The 18284-nt window shown below is 48.4% G+C and overlaps 1 protein-coding gene across 2 annotated transcripts in view; it reads left to right on the top strand.

Moving 5' to 3' along the window:
- The window catches only part of TAF1B (TATA-box binding protein associated factor, RNA polymerase I subunit B), a 909612-nt gene that overhangs the window by 430952 nt on the left and 460376 nt on the right, over positions 1-18284 (top strand). For both annotated transcript variants that reach the window (XM_086926356.1, XM_086926357.1), the window contains exon 10: positions 3911-4088. In XM_086926356.1, coding sequence (XP_086782482.1) covers positions 3911-4088 — 178 coding nt within the window. The remainder of the gene's footprint in view (positions 1-3910; positions 4089-18284) is intronic.

Raw genomic sequence — 18284 nt, 5'->3', positions numbered from 1 at the left:
AGATCCCCAAATAACGGACCTTCTCACCCATCCAAGGGAGGCCTGAACTCAGTAGTCTCTCCATCGGCAAGCCCGCAAGTTGGCCCAGTGGGGAAAGTAAGGATTTAGCCCTACTTATCCATAGTCTGGAACCATCCCAGAACTTCGACAGCACATTAAGCATGATGGGGGCCAATATATCTGGTTGTCTGAGAATACACCATAGCGTCATCAGCATACAGTGAAAACAATACGTTCTGTGGCCCCTATTTGTATACCCAACCCCTGAGGGTTTGCTGCAAAGGGCTAGTCTACAGCTCTGTTGCAATGGCGAACAGCAAAGGGGACAATGGGCATCTCTAGCTGGTGCCACAGCAGAGGGCAATCTCTGGCGAGACATAACTGCCCCATGTGTACCTTCGCCAGCTGTTTACTATAGAGAAGTGTAACCCAGTTGACATATTGACAGCCCAGCCCTATCCAATAAAGCATCCCATCCTCGTACTGCACATGGTTTTCCTGGTGTCGTTTGTTCCTTCCTTGTCCACGACCTCTTAAAAAAAAAGACATCCTGTTTGGTGCCGCATTATAGTTTCGACTAAAATTCAGGGGATATGATCCAGGATAGAATTGAGGTATAGGCTGATATACCATAAAAGGGGGTAATCAATCTAGAAAAGACCCACTGGCTCAGGTTGCAGCAGTGGCATGACCATACACCTTTTGGACTCAAACAGTGCCTATCTGGCTGAAAAAAGGTCATCCTGACAGACACTCTTTATTTTCAGGTCAGGCCAGTGAGGGGAGGCAGCAGTCCCAACCCTCCTGGCACCTCCGAGGCTTCCTTCACTGAAAGCTGCAGCAGGTAAGTGTTGTGTTTTAATTGACTGGTGCGTGCATGTATATCTTAAAGAAACACGTAGTGATAGATTCCTTACCTTAGAATTACCCCCAGGTGTCAGACTGGATCCGGAAAGTTTTCGTCATCAGTACCCCTGCGTGTCGGTAGGCGTTGTCGTGCGGTTCCGCATGCGTCGTTGGCGCCGGGATGATGTCGCTGGAACTACTTAGACATGCCCACGTGCGCTGACGTCAGCTCTTTTTTTTCCGCGCCAGCAGCACAGATCCGGGAAGAGCAAGTACCCCAGTCACTTTTTGACTGAGTTATTTCGAGGCCTTTTACGTCATTTCTTCTGAGTCGATCGACTCCTGGTGTTGTAGGGATGCCTGGCTTCAAGAACTGCAGTGACTCTCACCGCATGATGTCAGTGACTGACCCGCACCGCGTGTGTCTCTACTGCCTTGGGCGTGACCACGACTCCAAGTCGTGCCCTGACTGCTGGGCCATGGCACCGAAGACTTTGCGGGAGCGGTCCCGAAAGTTGCTGGAAGTCCGGCAGTCGGCTCCGCGCCGCTCAAGGTCCCAGTCCTGTGGGAGGTCGAGGAGTCAGGTAAGTCAAAGCATTCCAAGAAGAAGTTGAAGGAGCGCCGTGGCTCTTTGACTTCCCCTCACCCGTCATGCGACGCGGCTCAGGCTGCGGGTGGTACCACCCCCGTGGCTCCGGCGGAGCCTGCGACGTCACCGCTGGCCTACCACCCTTTCCGGGTCCGTCGGCGATGCCTGCACAGGCGCCCTACTGGAGGTCCTGTCCTTCTGACGCCGGTGACTGTGGCGCTGCCATTGGCTACACTACACTATAAAGGGTGACACAAAAAACGGACTCAAAACACAGTGAAAAAGAACATTTCTAGTTCGAAACGTTGGTGGATGGTGGTGGTGTTCATCATGCTTGAATAAAATAAGCTTCACTAAAGTTCCTGTTTTCTGGAGTGCGGTCTTTTAAAACGTTTTGCTGCTGAATTTAATGCGAGGCATTGTCTGGCCCCGAGACCGGCACCCGCTGAAAGAGCGCACCAGCTTCAGACTGTTTTGTTTTTTATATATATATATATCACCAAACCACTTCACCCGCAAAGGAAAGCGCGGAGGCCAGATGGGGGTCCTTTGAAGAAAGCTTTATTGCACAGCATTACAGGTAGGTGGCGGCAAATGCATTTCGGCTCCTTTCGCCTTTGTCAGCGCCCTGCACCCACCAGAGTCCAAATGATTACCAGCTGCTGTGCTCCACCTTTGTAGCTTACCTGAAGCCGCCGGCTGCTTCCCATATCCAGTTGTGCCGCCTCTCCTCTTCCTGGTCCCAGCAGTCCATGGGGCATACTCCCATCCAATCCCCGAGCTGCAGTGCAGCACAGTGATTGTCCTGAGCGGGCTAGAAAGACTCTCCTATCAGACCAGGGAGTCTGTGGGGTTTCTCCAGCCCGGCTGTTCAATGCAGCTGGGCTGGAGAAACCTAATTGCGCATGTGTGTTTTGGCCTGCCTGAGACGGCTGGCCAAACACATATGCATACTTCATGAGTGCACATAGCACTCCTCCACCCTCCCCACCCCACCCTACAACGCTGGCTCGGAGCCAGCAGATAAAAAATAAAACAATACTAGAACAGGGTTTTTTAAAATGTGCCGGCTCTGAGCCAGGCTCTCTTCCACCATTGCGGAGAAGTCGCTGCTGGGTATTACAAGTCCATATTCGATGGAAAATAGCATTTACAACGCTGTAACTTTACAACGCTGTTGTTACAACGATTGCATTGTTACCACGTGTGCCATTACATCGCAAGTTGCAACAACCACTTGCTGTAGTGGAGGCGTGCAACATCAGGGAATGTGTTGGATTTTATATCTAACACCTTCCCTGCTGTTGCACAAACTGGAGTAGAAATAGTAATTAATACTATTCCTAAGTCCAGCGCGCCCCCTACAGCAAGTCGTTGTTACAACTTGCAATCTAACGGCACGCGTGGTAACAACACGGTCATTGTTACGACCGTGTTGTAAAGCCATGCATGGTGAATGTATGCATAGTAACGTCATACATTCATATTCGATACATCTGGACCCTCTTAATGTCCTATTACTAAGAGTGTTTTCTGTGAATGTATTGCTCTGATTTAACATTTCTTTGGATTGGAGCTCAGTTTAGGTATTGTTTGAGTTACACTATTGTTAGTTTTAACAACTTTTCCACAATTTGCACATGTTTTAACACAAATTATTCACTGTATATCCATTGAATTGAATGGGGTTTTTCTTTTCTTTCATATCACCAATTGCATAAGTTTGAAAACGTTTTTTCAACTACTACTAAAGTAACTTGAGGTCATCTTTATTGAATAAAATGTTCTTCATGCATAAGTAAAGAAGGGTTTGGGTCACAGAACCACCTGATGTTCTTTTGTGTTCAGGGCTGGGTATAACACAGCATCCAGGATATAGAATTAGTGCGTCCCCCTGTGCCGTCCACTACACTCTCCCGTTGTACAACATATTGTTCAGTTTTACTCATAACAATTCCTGTGTATACATAGAACTGATTCTCAATGTACAGAGCAAGCACTTCCGCTATAATATGCTAAGTCTTAGCCCTAACCATATACACTGTGTTAGCACTGTTTGGATTTCTTTCTGTATAATGTTGTGCAGTGTTTTTTCTTTTTAATATATTCCTCGTTTAGGATTACGTTGCATAGGCAGTAGACATATTTTGTAAATAACTGTTTCATGATGATGCTTTCCTATTGAGAAAATAGATTGGAATAACTTGTCATCTCACAATGTCTGTAATGTTGACCAAGCATATTTTTCTATATAACAATCAATATTAATTTAACAAAAAACTAAAAAAAGTTTTGGTGAATTAACTCTTTTGCATTATATAGGGAGGTTGGCAAAATGCTGTTCATTGAAGACACACGCGGCGTAGTGAGCAATGTTTGTGCTACTAAAAATTAATATAAACATTATATTATCTTAAACATCTTCACCAAGGTGGCATTTAAATATTGCTTTATTTTGTTATATATTTTTTTCAGATGAATTACACAATTGGACTTGCAGAGTGGTGAAGAAGACGGGAATTGGAGAGGAACAGTTTTTGACTTTTGACCCAGTAGCTAAATCAGCCCATATGATCCATTACGAAGTTCAGGCCGCTGCTGCCATCGTAGTCGTCTTAAAATTGCTTTTTTTAGTCAATGACAAATCCGAGTGGTAAGTAATCTTACACACCACGTTTTCTTAGAACTTTCAAACTTATCTTTGTAATATTGTAGCAATCAATGCTCTACCAGAAATAAAAGGGTACGCACAAATGTTTACTATGTGGTCGCATCTCTTTAGTTCTTTTAAATCCTACTTTGCAATCAGCAGGCTTTGGATGATTAAATATAGACATTTTATATTACCTACCAAACAGGTCTGAAATTGAGGTGCTTTTTTAGGGATGTAATAAAAAGAAAGCTATGATTACCCGCATCACTGTCAGCGGTGATCTGGGCTCGACTGAGCATGCCATGTTATGATTAGGGGTGGGCGGAACTCATGTAGATTCACTCTGCAGAATTTCGCAGAGTTCCAGAAAAACTTTGCGAGATTCCGCTTAGTTCTGCGAGTGGGCTGAATTTGAACATTGTGCTGTTCCCTCTGATTTTTAGTGCCAGGAGCTTGTTCTACACAGTTAAATCAGTGTGAACTGCACCACACAGCATGCTAGAGGGTGCTGCTTCTTTCTGCCACCACAGTAGATTTTCTCCTCGAGTGGCAGCTTTCTCAACGCGAACAGTTGTGATCTGCCATAACCGCACGCATAGAGAAATCTTGCCGTTAGGCATTCTAGCACATGCAAATCGGGCTATCGGAAGCAAATTCTCAGTCTTGCTACGTTGATGAGCCGCATGAGAGCTAGAAAAACTCCACCACGTGGCGGTTGGCAGAGTTTTTCCAGAACTCCACGTTCCAACTGGAACGCCAGGGTGGGCAAACTCTGCAAACTGTCCCGGCGGAGCGGAATTTTCGCCCACCCCTATTCATAGTACTGCTATATTCGACGCTTTAGCACCGAAAGCCATACCGACGATAACTTGCATCTTCATGCTCTGTGGTCCCACTCTACTGCAGGCCCCCCCATTGGTTCCAACCTGACATCCGACTCCTGAATAACCACAAGTTTGAGTCTTTCTACCCCGCTGACAACTTCAGGAACTAGGTGCTCTAGTTATATATTTTTCAAATGTTGCGCACATGATGGCACCAGTAAAACAAGTTTTATGGTTCATGGCAGCCGGAAAGGCCTTCTGAAAGCCATATAATTCTGTTGTAATCTAGCAAGTGTTATGCATCCTCCTGTGCTTGCCCCTGCTCTACTGCTTGGCCCATGTTAATGTCATCGGAATGTTTAGTGGGTTGAACAGTAAGAAGAAGTCAGTTGGTATGAGGGGCTGAGCAGGAGAACTGCTCCTGGTGGGGTCTATCTCTGGTCTCTTGATTACATCTTAATATAATGGATCTAAACTTAAGAATAAAGCTATGATCCTGGATTACATTTATGGACTACGGATCTTTCTTAACCTTAACACTGGCGACGATGTTTATCTCTTGATTACATCTTAATATAATTGATCTAAACTGAAGAATAATGCTATGATCCTGGATTACACTTATGGACTACGGATCTTTCTTAACCTTAACAAATTCCTTTGTGAAATCTACGGGTGGTAGTGCTGACTGCAGCTCCACACAGTTTTTTGAGATCCAACCTGATGATATCCCTTTTTTTATTGTGTGCCTTTCTCTGTGCATGTTTTCTATTATCAAGGTTGGTGCAAACTAATTCATGCTAAATGAAACTAAAAAGAAAATAATGGCTCTAGAGCATACCTTGCATTTTGGGGAAATGTTTTGTGCACTTGGTGGTTGCCTATTTTGTGATATTCCTTTCTTTGCAGCAAGTTGTGCTTTAGTAGTGTTGTGCGATGTTACTTTTTTCAATCAAGGTATGTTCATCATCTCCTTTTTAAACGTACTGTTATTTATTTATAAGTGGCAGTCAGTATACAATTCCACTGAACCTTTTTTCTTCCCAGAATTCTGCACATATGTTTTTGAATGGGACTTCCTGAATTACTTTTACACACTTGCATATCATTATTTCTCAGATAAATTCTTATAATATGCATGTCTGTCTGTTGCTGTCTCAGTGTAGCTCCTGCTGTTTATAATATTGTAAAATGGCCAGTTAAGCACTTCTTCCGCAAATTAAATATAAGGACCTTCATACATGTTTCTCTACCTCTGATCAGTCCTTCCAGTCTGCCTGCAAAATGTTATAATGTGTATTGTTGCTTTGCTTCCTTTCCCTTAGCTACCTGTTCCCTGCTGCTCAGCCAGTATGAATGTGATGTGTGTGGAATATTGGAATGCTTGATGAGGTAGTGGAATGCTAGAGTGCCTGGTGTGGTTGACAGAGAGACAGTTGAAATGTGTGGGCTGAGCAGCAAGGATGCTGCTCCTTGTGGGGCTGAATCTATTCTCCTACTTACCATCCTGTAACTAAGCTTAATAAACCTCGAATTTATAACCTATTTCATGGCTACCTGTGGACTTCATTTGGAATGCAACAATGGCGACGATTTGGAGAAAAAAACTATGGAAACCTGATGTGAAGAAGCTTGAAGTTAGGAAGACAAGAATGCCATCTTTAGCCCCACCAGTGTCCTTTACAATCTCGACAGCTGCCTAGGGCGTTTAACTTTCCTTACATCAATGAATGTGAACACGAACTGTGCGCTTACCAGTGTGGTTTAAAGATAGACATTAAGTGAAATTAGGTGGTTTGAAACGAGCTGGTCTACAAACAACCTACTGCACAGCCTCCTGTCATATGGTATTTGGAAACGTCAGTTAAAGGCATGTATGCATTGCGTTGTTGACTGCAGTTCTAGCAGTCATTGGGAGAGAACTGGCATCTTTATTTTAACAGCGACCAGCAGAAAATATATTAGTGTGCTGCGCCATTCTAGGTGTGTCAATGTACATCTGACATAATTGGAGAAATCTGCTGCATCGGGACAGTCCAAATGTTACTCTCTGAGCACCTGGCAGCATTTCCAGAAACCTTGCTTGCCTGTTTGCCAACAACGTGTTCAGCGAAAGCAGTGAGCTTACACTTGTAAGCAGTGGACTGCAGGGACTTTTGATTTTTATTCATCTTTACTAAGTTTCCTGCTTTAAGCTTGGGTATGGCAGCTGCATTCACTAAGAATCCAGCAGCATCGTGAATTTTGAGGAAGCAGGCAGTCTGGTGTTCTTCACACTTGTCAACATATGGATGAGTTTCCTCTGTGGTGTATCGTTTGGCCTATGTGCGGCGTACTGTCTATTTATACGTCCAACGAACATTGTGTGTATATTTGAATTTGATGGGGGATGCGCAGCGCCAGCCATCGGAGGTAACGATCGAACCTAGGCTGCTGATGCAGCGCTCCTCAGGAAATCATTTCTAAAACCATATCACTTTTCCCTGAAGTATATTTCTAACATATTCTTAATCAGTGGGCCCATAACACTGTCAATCATCCAATATCTACTTACACTCTACTTCATGGATCAGTGAAATTCGAAGAAGAGCAGCTGTATCATAGTGAGTTTCTAAAACTAATTTGCATATGTATATACTATTTACACCTGCACTTTTGATGCGTTTTCCATGGTTTTCATAAATACAACATTTATTTAGACACACCACCATTGAAGTCAATGAATCTGCTAGTAAAAAATTAGGCGTAGGAAAACTGAAGACCAGCTTGATTCTCTATTAATCTAATTTTTATTAATAGCAACTTCAGCATATCTAAGATTTATTCGTCTCAATTTATTTATTTCAGAAAAATCGACATTTAAACATAAGGATTTTAAATTCAGGACAACTGACATCAGTTATTTAATAAAAACTCCATGATAGATATTTCATTAATTTATATATCAAGTATTAGCAAAAGACTGATAGTTCTCGAACTAATCATCTATTTCCCTAACATCCCTAACTAGACTCTCAGATAAAGTGCATTTCTCTGTAAAAAGAAAACCGAGTTAGGCAAGTTCTTACATATCAGGAAAATCAGCATTCCAGCAGCATCTCTGGAAGAAAATCCAAGAGAAGTGTTTTCTTCAGTAAAATCAGCACTTTTTATACCTTTTTCACTAGCTCTATCTATCTAAAAATGTAACTCTTAACCTAAATATGAGTTCTGATTGGACAATTTTGGGGTGGATGAGCATCATTTTGTCATCACATTATTACTTTTTCTTCCGTCAGCTAGATTTTTAAAAGGGTTATTGTTTTGGGCAATGTCCGGCCTAGTCCTGTTCTCAATTAGCAACTTCATGAGATCTTCTCATGTTCAGAACCATTGTGCTCATCCTTTTTGGCAGCCATCTATACTTCCAGGCCATTCTTGTCCTTGAACTGTAGTCACTCCAGGCACAAGCAGCTCGCATTCAGACTCAGGCTTTGTTCACGCATGCGCGCTTCTTTTCGTGACCACAATAATCGAGTGACTCCATTGTCTTTTAGGCCTCACGAGTCAAAATGGGAACTATCACAGAAACAAACACAAATAGATGTTATTTTAAATCATTTAACCCTTCTATTTACCGCCCCCTTTACTAAGGTTTTTCCTGTTAATAGTTACCTAGCAAATAGCCACACTTAAACGCGATATACTTACTTTAACCTCGCGTTTTGTCAAAAAAACACATAAACAAAAGCACATTTATGCTGCATTCCATTATCTTAAAGCTACTTATTAGTTTGGAACATGACAAAATCACATAATTAGTTGATTATAATTGCAACATAAGCAAGATTAATTTCTCACGTTTATTTGTGTGGGTGCATTTCTTTTCTATGTTGGTTAGTCATGCTTGGCATTCCATTAGTACGAGTTATTATTATTGAAGTATGATTTCACAAGGGGTACACAAAATTTTGTTTTTCCACCTTGCTCCAACAACTCCCCCCTTTCGTGATTTATTACCGAATACCACCCAAAATTTTGAAAATTTTATCTCGGAACATGTTTCAAATTCTTCAGATTAGTATGTCTATACTTTAGTATCCTTTTCTCTTGTCTCTTTAAACATCTTTTCTTGAAACTCTTCCATTTCTATATCACCTTTTTCTCTTTCTCTTTCTCTTTTTCATTTCTCCTTGATCATCTTTTAAAAACTTTTATCTTTTGACTTGCTTTGCTGATCCTTTGTGTCCGCCCAGTCCTTGTCTCCCTGCGCTCACGGATTTTATCGTGGCACTCCCTTTATTTTAACTTCACATTGCTGTTTCATGGGCAATTTTGTACTTTGCACACTGCTTCGCTGAAGCAAATTTAAACCCTCTACTTACGCACCCTGGGCGGTTCTCGGCCGATCTGAGGGCTGAGTCTCCCGGGCTGCGCAAATCGGCAGCAGCCAAATTTAGTTAGGCAGTCCTGGCTCGGCGCTCTAGTCGCCAGTATTTCAGCAGCCCTTGGAAAGCAGACGCAAGATTGCTGCTCATAACTCTCCTGAGGCGGAAGCCGGGAGGTGTTGTTTTAGATTCTTGATTTTAAAAACTTTTATCTTTTGACTTTCTTTGCTGATCCTTTGTGTCCGCCCCACCCTGTCTCCTTGCGCTCACGGATTTTATCGTGGCGCTCCCTTCATTTTAACTTCACATTGCTGTTTCATGGGCAATTTTGTACTTTGCACACTGAAGCAAATTTAAACCCCCTTACTTACGCACCCTGGGCGGTTCTCGGCCGATCTGAGGGCTGAGTCTCCCGGGCTGCGCAAATCGGCAGCGGCCATATTTAGTTGGGCACTCCTTGCTCGGCGCTCTAGTCGCCAGTATTTAAGCAATCAGCTATGGCTCCGTGCAGCGGACGCGATCAGCGGTCAAGCCGGAGTCAAGCCGAGCCGGAGTCGAGCCGGAGTGGAGCCGAGGCGGAGTCGAGGCAGAGTCGAGGCGGAGTCGAGGCGGAGTCAACCCTCTGGGTTGCCCTGCCATCACTCCTTTGCCCCTGAAACACTTGGAAACGCCCTAGTCTGCGAATGCAACGACATAGCTACCCAACATAACGCCTCGGATACGGCTAGCTGCCTCCCCCCCTCCCCAAGTATGCTACTTCCGTTGTCTAACGCTGTCCATACGGCTTTCCTCATTAATTCCCGCTCGTTGGTTAAAAATAACGTCTCCTTTAGGGAATTCATCTCACAGAGAAAGTCCTCTTGGGCCTTGATTACTGAAACCTGGGCCACAGACTCCTCTGAACCGGACTTACTAAATGCTATACCAGAGGGGTACTCGCTGGCTAGAATGGACAGAGTGGGCCGAGTGGGAGGAGGGTTGGGGATATTGTATCACAGTTCTATAAAATGTCGGACTGTCCATCTGTCCTCCCTGCTCGAACGCTTTCAGGCGATGTATTTCACTCTGAACCCTTCCCCCACGATCTCCTTCACTGGAATATTGATCTATAGACCCCCTGTCCCTAGGTCCGCCTTTAGCCAAGAACTCCTTAAGATTCTTGAGCCCTATATTGATAGTCCCAGTTTAACTATTCTAGGGGACCTTAACTTCCATTTGGAAAACTACAGTTCCCCTGATACGGCCCATCTGTTGGACTCCTTAGCCTCCTGTGGCTTGCCGCAGTTGTGACTAGTCCCACCCACCTAGCTGGGCACACTTTGGACGGGGTATTTAGCAACGACTCCCGTCTCCGGACTGGCATTCCCCTTCCTCTGTCGTGGTCGGACCATTTTGCTGTTCCTCTTGATTTTTCCTTCTCTCCCCCCACCGGGCCTCGACCTGATCACACCAAGTGGGTTTTGAGGAGGAATTTTGGGGCGACTCCCTTATTTTTTTCTTATCCACACTTTTTTTTTTTTGGTGTAAGACATTTATTATGCAAAGGAAAGGTTACACTGCGTCACGCCAACAACCCGGAGGCAGGCCGCGATGTCAACAAATGTTTTCCAAGAAGGTGTACCATATTAGGAGTCATAAAACAATGTCAGTACCCTACCATTCAGGGAGATACACATCCTTTACCCTGGCGAGGAGTACAAAGGTATAACCAATGTAAAGTGGATGGTCTTACATTTTTGGGTGTCGTGGACTGGTAAACGAATCCCAGGCTCTCGGTCTCGTCCCGTCACTCCGGCGAGTACCAGGACCGCAGCTCATGCAAAAAGGTAATGCATAGTTAAATCGTCCACGACCACCTTTTCGCCCAACCCCCCCGCAACAATCGGAGGGAAACAACAAACTTCGGTGCAGAGCTATTTCAAAAAAACAGACATCACATCTCACACACGCAGGGACTCGCGTACAAGGACCCGTCAGTCATAGAGGGACGATTACAAGCAGCATTGGCGGCTGCAGGAGGACTGCAAGGCAGCAGCTATGGGGCGGGGGCGGAGGGGGGGGGAGGGGACGCGGCCGGACAAAGCAGTGGGGCGCCTGGTCAGGAAGGGGGGCATCATGTCAAACCCGACTGGCACGCAGCAGGCATGGAATCCGGCAGTAGTAATACATTCCACAGCCCGCAGGCACATCTACCAAGCATGTATCCATCCATCCCAGCAAACGCATACAGGGCTCAAAGGTTTCACCCCATGTCATCCGAAACACCCGCCCCAGGGGAGTCCACAGAGGTGTCTGAACCCGCCCGCTCTCTAGTCCACTGAAGGAAGGGTTCCCAGATGTCACTGGGCCTAGATGCGGTGGGCATCGTCTCCCAGTAATTCGTGAGTTGTGTCTGACCATATGTAACGTCTCGAACCCATGCGGCAAACGTAGGCAAGGCACCACGGCCCCAGTGTATCGCCACCTGGCGTTTAGCGTAAAGTAGCAGCATCGCGTGCAGTTTCCTGTCATCGGGTTCGGTGTCCTTAACGTATCCCAGGAGCCCTAAAAGCAGAGTGGGTTCATCTGACCTGTGTAATATGTGATTGATGGCCTCAAAGATGCTCGACCAGTACTCATCTAGCTTTGGACAGCTCCATGCCACATGGAGGAAGGACGCGTCAGCTCCACCACACTTCCAGCATGAAGCATCAGTGCGGATTCCCATGCGGTGTAGCAGTACTGGTGTGCGATAGTACCGGTGCAGGAATTTAAAATGGACCAGTCGTAGCCTATAATTCGGTGACAGCGCCGTGAGTTGCTTGCAGCAGTATTCCCACATGTCATCTGTCAGGGTCCCGTCCAGGTCAGCGGCCCAAGTTTGTTTGGCCATAGGCACGGTGAGTGGGGCCTGCTCTTGCATGCAGTTGTATAGTCTAGAGACCAGTTTCGCGGGGGAGGGTCGTGACAGCAAGTTCTGAAGGGCATCTAGTTGTGGAGGTTCCTCGGGGAAGTGAGGCCACATCTTCTTGCAGGACTCCCGGAGAGAGTGATACAAAAGCGCGTCCGAGAACGAGGTGGGCTGGCCGTCCTCACGGACACCCAACTCTCCAAACGTCCCATCAGGGTAGATGTCTGCGAAAGTGGTCACCGTCTCCCCTGGAACGTGACGGTATCACCCCTAGCGCAAAGGCAGGGCAGCATCGGATTGCTTCGCAGTGGAATAGCCGGCGCATAGAGCAGGGGAAGGCCCGCCCTTTGACGTAACTCCTTCCAGGACCAGCGGATCATCTCAACAGTGTCTACCTCCTTCGAGGGGCGAGAAACCTTACCATACAACGCCACCCGAAGTGGCAACGGGGCAACCGCGGCCAACTCCACCGCCACATGTGGCTGGTAGGGGGTGGGGAATACCCAGAAATGCAAAAATTGGGCCTGAGCGCACAGCGAGTATAGCTTTAGGTCAGGCGCCCCGAGGCCCCCCTGTCGCAACGGGAGTGTAAGCAGGGCCCAAGAGATCCTCGCCTGCCTCCCAGCCCACACCAGAGATAAAAGTAAGGAGCGGACTCGTGCATGGAAGCATGCAGTCATGGGCAGCGGAAGATTAACGAACAGGTATAAGAATTCCGGGAGAACTACCATTTTCGCCAGTGCAATCCTCGCAACCAGGGACAGGGGGAGCTTGTTCCAGACCTCCACCCTCCGCTCCAGCCAGTCGACCGCTCTGCCGAAGTTGAGGGACCACAGTTCCTGCGTGTCGCGACTAATCCAGATACCTAAGTATTTGACCACGTCGGTCTCCCAACGCAGGGGGTAGTCCGAAGGAGGTTGAACCGTCTCGTCAGTTAGAGGGAATGCAACCGACTTGGACCAATTTATAGACACGCCCGCCAGACCCTCGAAACGTACAAATTCCCGGAGCAGTGGATTCAAATTTTCTGCAGGGTTGTTGACATACAGAGTGACGTCGTCTGCATAAAGAGAGATCAGCAGACTACGAGAGCTGAAGCCAATCCCTCTCGCCGTGTGGTGTTGGCGTATCCTGGCCGCCAGTGGCTCCATTGCAATAGCAAAGAGGAGGGGCGACAGTGGGCACCCCTGTCTAGTCCCCCTGGAGATGGGAAAGGGCTCGGACACCAGGCCATTCACTCGTACCCGAGCTCGGGGTTTGTCATATAGCAATTTGATGAGAGTAATAAAGTTACGACTGAAGCCCATCCTGCCCAAGACACGAAACAGGTACGGCCACTCTAACGAATCAAACGCCTTAGTCGCGTCTAGGAACACGACTGCGGCCTGGACGGAGGGGTGGAGATAATGCAGGATGGAGAAAAGTGTTCTGAGGTTGTGCGAGGTGGCACGGCCAGGGATGAACCCTGATTGGTCCGGGAGAGCGATAATTGGCAGCATCGGCTGTAATTTGTCTGCAATGATCTTGGCAAAAATTTTAGCGTCCACATTTATGAGAGAAAGGGGACGATAGGAGTCAAGGTATAATTCGTCTTTGTCGGGTTTTAATAGGGTGACAATTAGTGCCTCGTGCATGGAGTCTGGGAGGGAATTCAGCTCCAGCGCCTCAACGAATACTGAGTGCAGTTTCGGGGCCAGTTCTTCAGCATACGTCTTGTAAAACATTGTGGTCAGGCCATCTGGGCCAGGAGCTTTATTAGCTGGCATGCTCTTGATAACCTGAGCTATGTCTTGGATCGAGACTGGCAGGTCCATGTACTGTCTATGGTTGTCATTGAACCAGACAAGGGCGATAGAGTCAAGAAAACCGTCCAGGGAAGTCGGAGCAGCAGAGTGTTTGGACGTGTAAAGGGAAGCATAGAAGTCGGCGAAGGCCTTCAGCACCGCCTCTTGGCCCGTGACCAGTGACCCCTCACTATTATTGATAGTGTGTATATAGTGTGTCTGCGCCTGGGGAGCGATCAATCTAGCTAGTGTCCTGCTCGGTCTATCACCTTCCCCATATCTGCGGGCTTCGGCATGTTTCCCTAGGAACTTTACCTCCCTCTGCGCCTCCTCGTTGAAGTCCAGCAGTTTGGCCTTAAGACTACCTGCAAGAGCCAACGTCGGATCACGGCAGAAGGCCAGGTCGAGATCTTTAAGTTCTCGTTCTAGCTGGGCCAGTGTCCCACGTATGGTATGCAGTACCCCTGCCTGCCGAGCTATACATTGGCCCCGTATTACCGCTTTAAAAGCGTCCCACACCACGGCCTCAGAGGAGGCCGAACCCTCGTTTTCGGCAAAGTACTTGACAATGTCATCCCTGATTTCTTAAGTGAACACCTGATCTGTAAGGGCGTGGGGTGGCAGACGCCATGAAAATGCCCTAGGAACTGCATTGGGTATCCGCAGCTCTAGCATGCAGGGGGCGTGGTCCGAAAGAGACCTAGCCTGAATATTCACCTCCCCCACCCATGTAGCCACCTCAGGAGACAGCAGCCAAAAGTCCAGGCGGGACCAAGCATCATGATGACATGTGATACAGGTCCCCGTTCTCACCCCAGGGTGACGAAGTCTCCACACATCAGTCAGTCTTCCCTCCTCCATCACATCAAGCAACGCCTGCCTCGCTTTAGCATGCGTAGGTCTGCTCGCACCCCTTCTGTCCCAATCATCGTCCAACACCACATTGAAATCCCCCCCCACCACAATCAGGTTACAATCTAGCAACACAATTTGCGCCCAAACATTGCGAAAAAAATCAGGATCGTCCACATTCGGGCCATATATAGCAGCCAGAACCAGCGGCCTACCCTGCAATGAACCATGCACAAGTACATAACGACCCTCTTTATCCAGTACACAATTATGTTCTCTCCAATCCAACCCTTTCCGTATGAGGACAGCCACCCCCCGGGCATAGTTAGAGTATATAGCAGAATATACATGCGACCACCTCTGATGTTTCAGCCTGGGCGATGGGGTCGAGTTGATGTGAGATTCTTGCAACAAACAAATGTCCACATTGTGTCTGGTCAACATATTATGCGTCAATTTGGCTTTTTTATAGTCCCCAAGGCCCCGAATGTTCCAAGTCCACAGTTTAACTCCCCCCATACCTGTGGCGTATCCAGGGTGACCAAGCCGCCGCCCCGCCCCCCCCCCCCCACCACACAATCAGGACCAGATCCTCACACTCCCCCGCGCAGCACAGTTGTGAGAAAATAGATTGCAACGTACTCCTCCAGCACCGGTAACCAAACACTCAACAGCCCCCCCCAACCCCCACCCACGCCAACCCCCCAATCAGGTTGCGCTAAAATCCCATTCGTGCTCTGAATCGCACTTGAGTTAACTGAGAACAAAAACAACGGGAGATACCCCATGGGGGCGAGGTGCTCCTAGCTTACACCCCTGAATGCACAGGGTGGCTGCACACTGAAGGATATCCGCGACCTCCGAGGGGTGCCCGGCATCACGGACCAATCAGTAATGGATTAGTGTTCCGTCCAAGACGCCTCAGACCTGAGACACAGTCGACAACCAAGACCCCTCCAGCATGAGTAGGCCAGCTCCAGCAGTTCCAGCAGTGTCCTCCATTCTACGTCTCGAGAGATCCAAACAATCTAGCAAATGTCAGCTTTAGTTGAAAGGGGCAGCACCGGCCCCATTATCCTCATTCCCTCAATCATTGTCGCTCATGCGGGCCGCGTCCTCCTCCAACCTCGGCGATTTGCGTCTGGCGCCGGGGCCACTGATATGTTTGGCAAACTTCAAGGCCGATTTAGCGTCAGTGAAGAAGTGAGCAGTTTGTTCATGAAAGATTTTCAATTTGGCCGGGTATAACAAGGAGTATTGGACTCCGGCCTGCATCAGGAGTTTCTTCGCAGGTATGAACTCTTTTCTGGCAGCCTGGACGAGGGGGGTGAAATCCGGGTAAAACGAGATATGATTCCCTTTATGGATGATCTTGCCTTTTTCACGGGCCATCTGTAGGATGCGGTCTCTGTCCTGAAAATTGAGCAGCTTGGCCAATATAGGGTGAGGAGTGGCGCCTGGTGGTGGTTTCTTGCCCAGTGTCCTGTGCGCCCTCTCCACCGTGAATACCTGGGACAGGTCCGGGTCAAACAGCTCATGTAGAAGATCAGTTACAAAGACCTCCATCTTCCCGGTGTTGTCCGTCTCCGGAATGCCCGTAATTCTGACGTTGGACCTCCTGGAGCGCACTTCTAAGTCGTCCGCCTTGGCACGCATGGACTCCAGTTCGCGCTCAATGTTGGTGATGTGTTTTTTAGCCTGCTGCTGAAACTCGGAACATTCGGTATGTCTGTTCTCTAGGCAGTCTAGCCTCGTTTCGTGTACGTCCACTTTGGACTTGACCGCCTCTAGCTGTGTGGCCATTGCATCCAGCTTAGCGTCGATACTCTTCAAGCTAGATCTGACCTCCAGCATTAAAGCGCCAAAATCAATCTCAGCTGCAGGGCTTTTGGGAGGAGATGACGCGGCTCCCGTGTCCGCTGTTTGTTGCTTGGCCTTCTGCTTTTGATCAAATGTTAGTTTGGGCTGTTTCGCATCCTTCGTGCCCCCCATCTCGGACACGCGTGGGACGTGGTGTGCAGGATGTAGTGTGATGCACTCACCAGTGCGCCGTGCAGGCCGCCTTGCAGGACTGGCAGGCACTGCTCGTGTCGTCGCAAGAGAGGACTGGGGGGTTAGCAGCCCCTAAACACAGTGGGCTGCCCAATGCCCCTTGGTAACCCTTCCAAGCTCCCCCCACGATCTCCAAGTAGAGGGCAGAGCACGGGACTGGCTCTGGCAGGATCGGGCTGAGTTTTCCAGTGTGTTCCTGTGCCCGGGAGCGGAGCGCCTATTATCAGGGCAAAATCGTCACCTTCTCGCCAGACGGCGACCTGCAGGGGCTCAGGGGTATGCCAAGCAAGGGACACTCACAGTGTAGTCTTTAGTGCGCCACGGGTCCGCAGCCTCTCACCCAGCGACCCGGCCGCACCTCAAAATGGCGGCGTCGCGCTTCTGTCTCAGCCCCGGCCTTCCCCCGAGCCGTTACCTCAGTTCAATGCCGCTCCGCTCCCTTCCGCCGTCCACAAGTGTCTAGGCGTAGCCGGCCGCCGGCAGCTCCCGGCCCCGCGCCGAGGGCGCCAGAGTAGTCCCCTCTCCGCCGATCTGCGTTGGCCCAGCAATCCCCGGGGTCCGGCTAGATGACACCGCCGCCTCGGGCTCCACAGCAGCAGGCGGGCTCCAGTGTACGGGCCGGCGCCACCCGCGGCCGCCAGATCTCGTCGCGCAGCCCACCTCGAGCGGCAAGGATGCAGCACTTTCGCTCAGAAGCCGGTCCCCTCGGTAGCGCTTTAAAGGATATTCAAGGATTTATTCGCGTGCAGCCGGCGGAGCTCGCTCAAAGAGCGGCCATCTCGCTGCTCGGTTAGCCACGCCCCCTTCTTATCCACACTTAAACCCCGACCTGCTGGGGATGCCCACACTGCGGCTATTGACCTTTCTAACACCCTGGCAGAGGCTGTCGACTCCCTGGCGCCAGCCCTGCAGCACTATTCTGCCAGGAAACGGCCTTCGGCCCCCTGGTTCTCGGAATCCCTTAGGACTCTCAGACAGGGATGCAGGAGGCAGGAAAGTCTTTGGAGGGCACACCCCATAGAGAAGGAAAAACATAAAACCCTTCTCAAAGGCTATAAAGCTGCGGTGCTGACAGAAAAACAGGCGCACTACTCTAAATTAACGGCCTCGCTCAAGTCACCTAGGGATCTATTCAAAATAGTTGAAAACCTTTCCCTTATTCAGACACCTGACCCTATAGCTGCCTCCCAGGTTCTGTGTGACCAAATCGCCACGTTCTTCCATATGAAGATCCTGGATATTTACACAGACCTGGAAGCCCTCAACTCCAGTTCTCCTTCTTCTGCCCTTCCTACTCTTATCCCTGAAACTCAAACGCCTGCCTCCTCTCATTCCCTTTCCCAGTTTCCCCCCCTCACTCTTGATCATCTCAGTACGTTGCTGGACAAGCTAAAGTCCGGGTCACTGCTTGACCCCTGCCCTTTAAA

This window comes from Lissotriton vulgaris, chromosome 6 (genome assembly GCF_964263255.1).
Source record: "Lissotriton vulgaris chromosome 6, aLisVul1.2, whole genome shotgun sequence".
Taxonomy (NCBI): Eukaryota; Metazoa; Chordata; class Amphibia; order Caudata; family Salamandridae; genus Lissotriton; species Lissotriton vulgaris.
The sequence above is the reverse complement of the archived record's forward strand: the minus strand, read 5'-3'. Positions and strand labels throughout refer to the sequence as shown.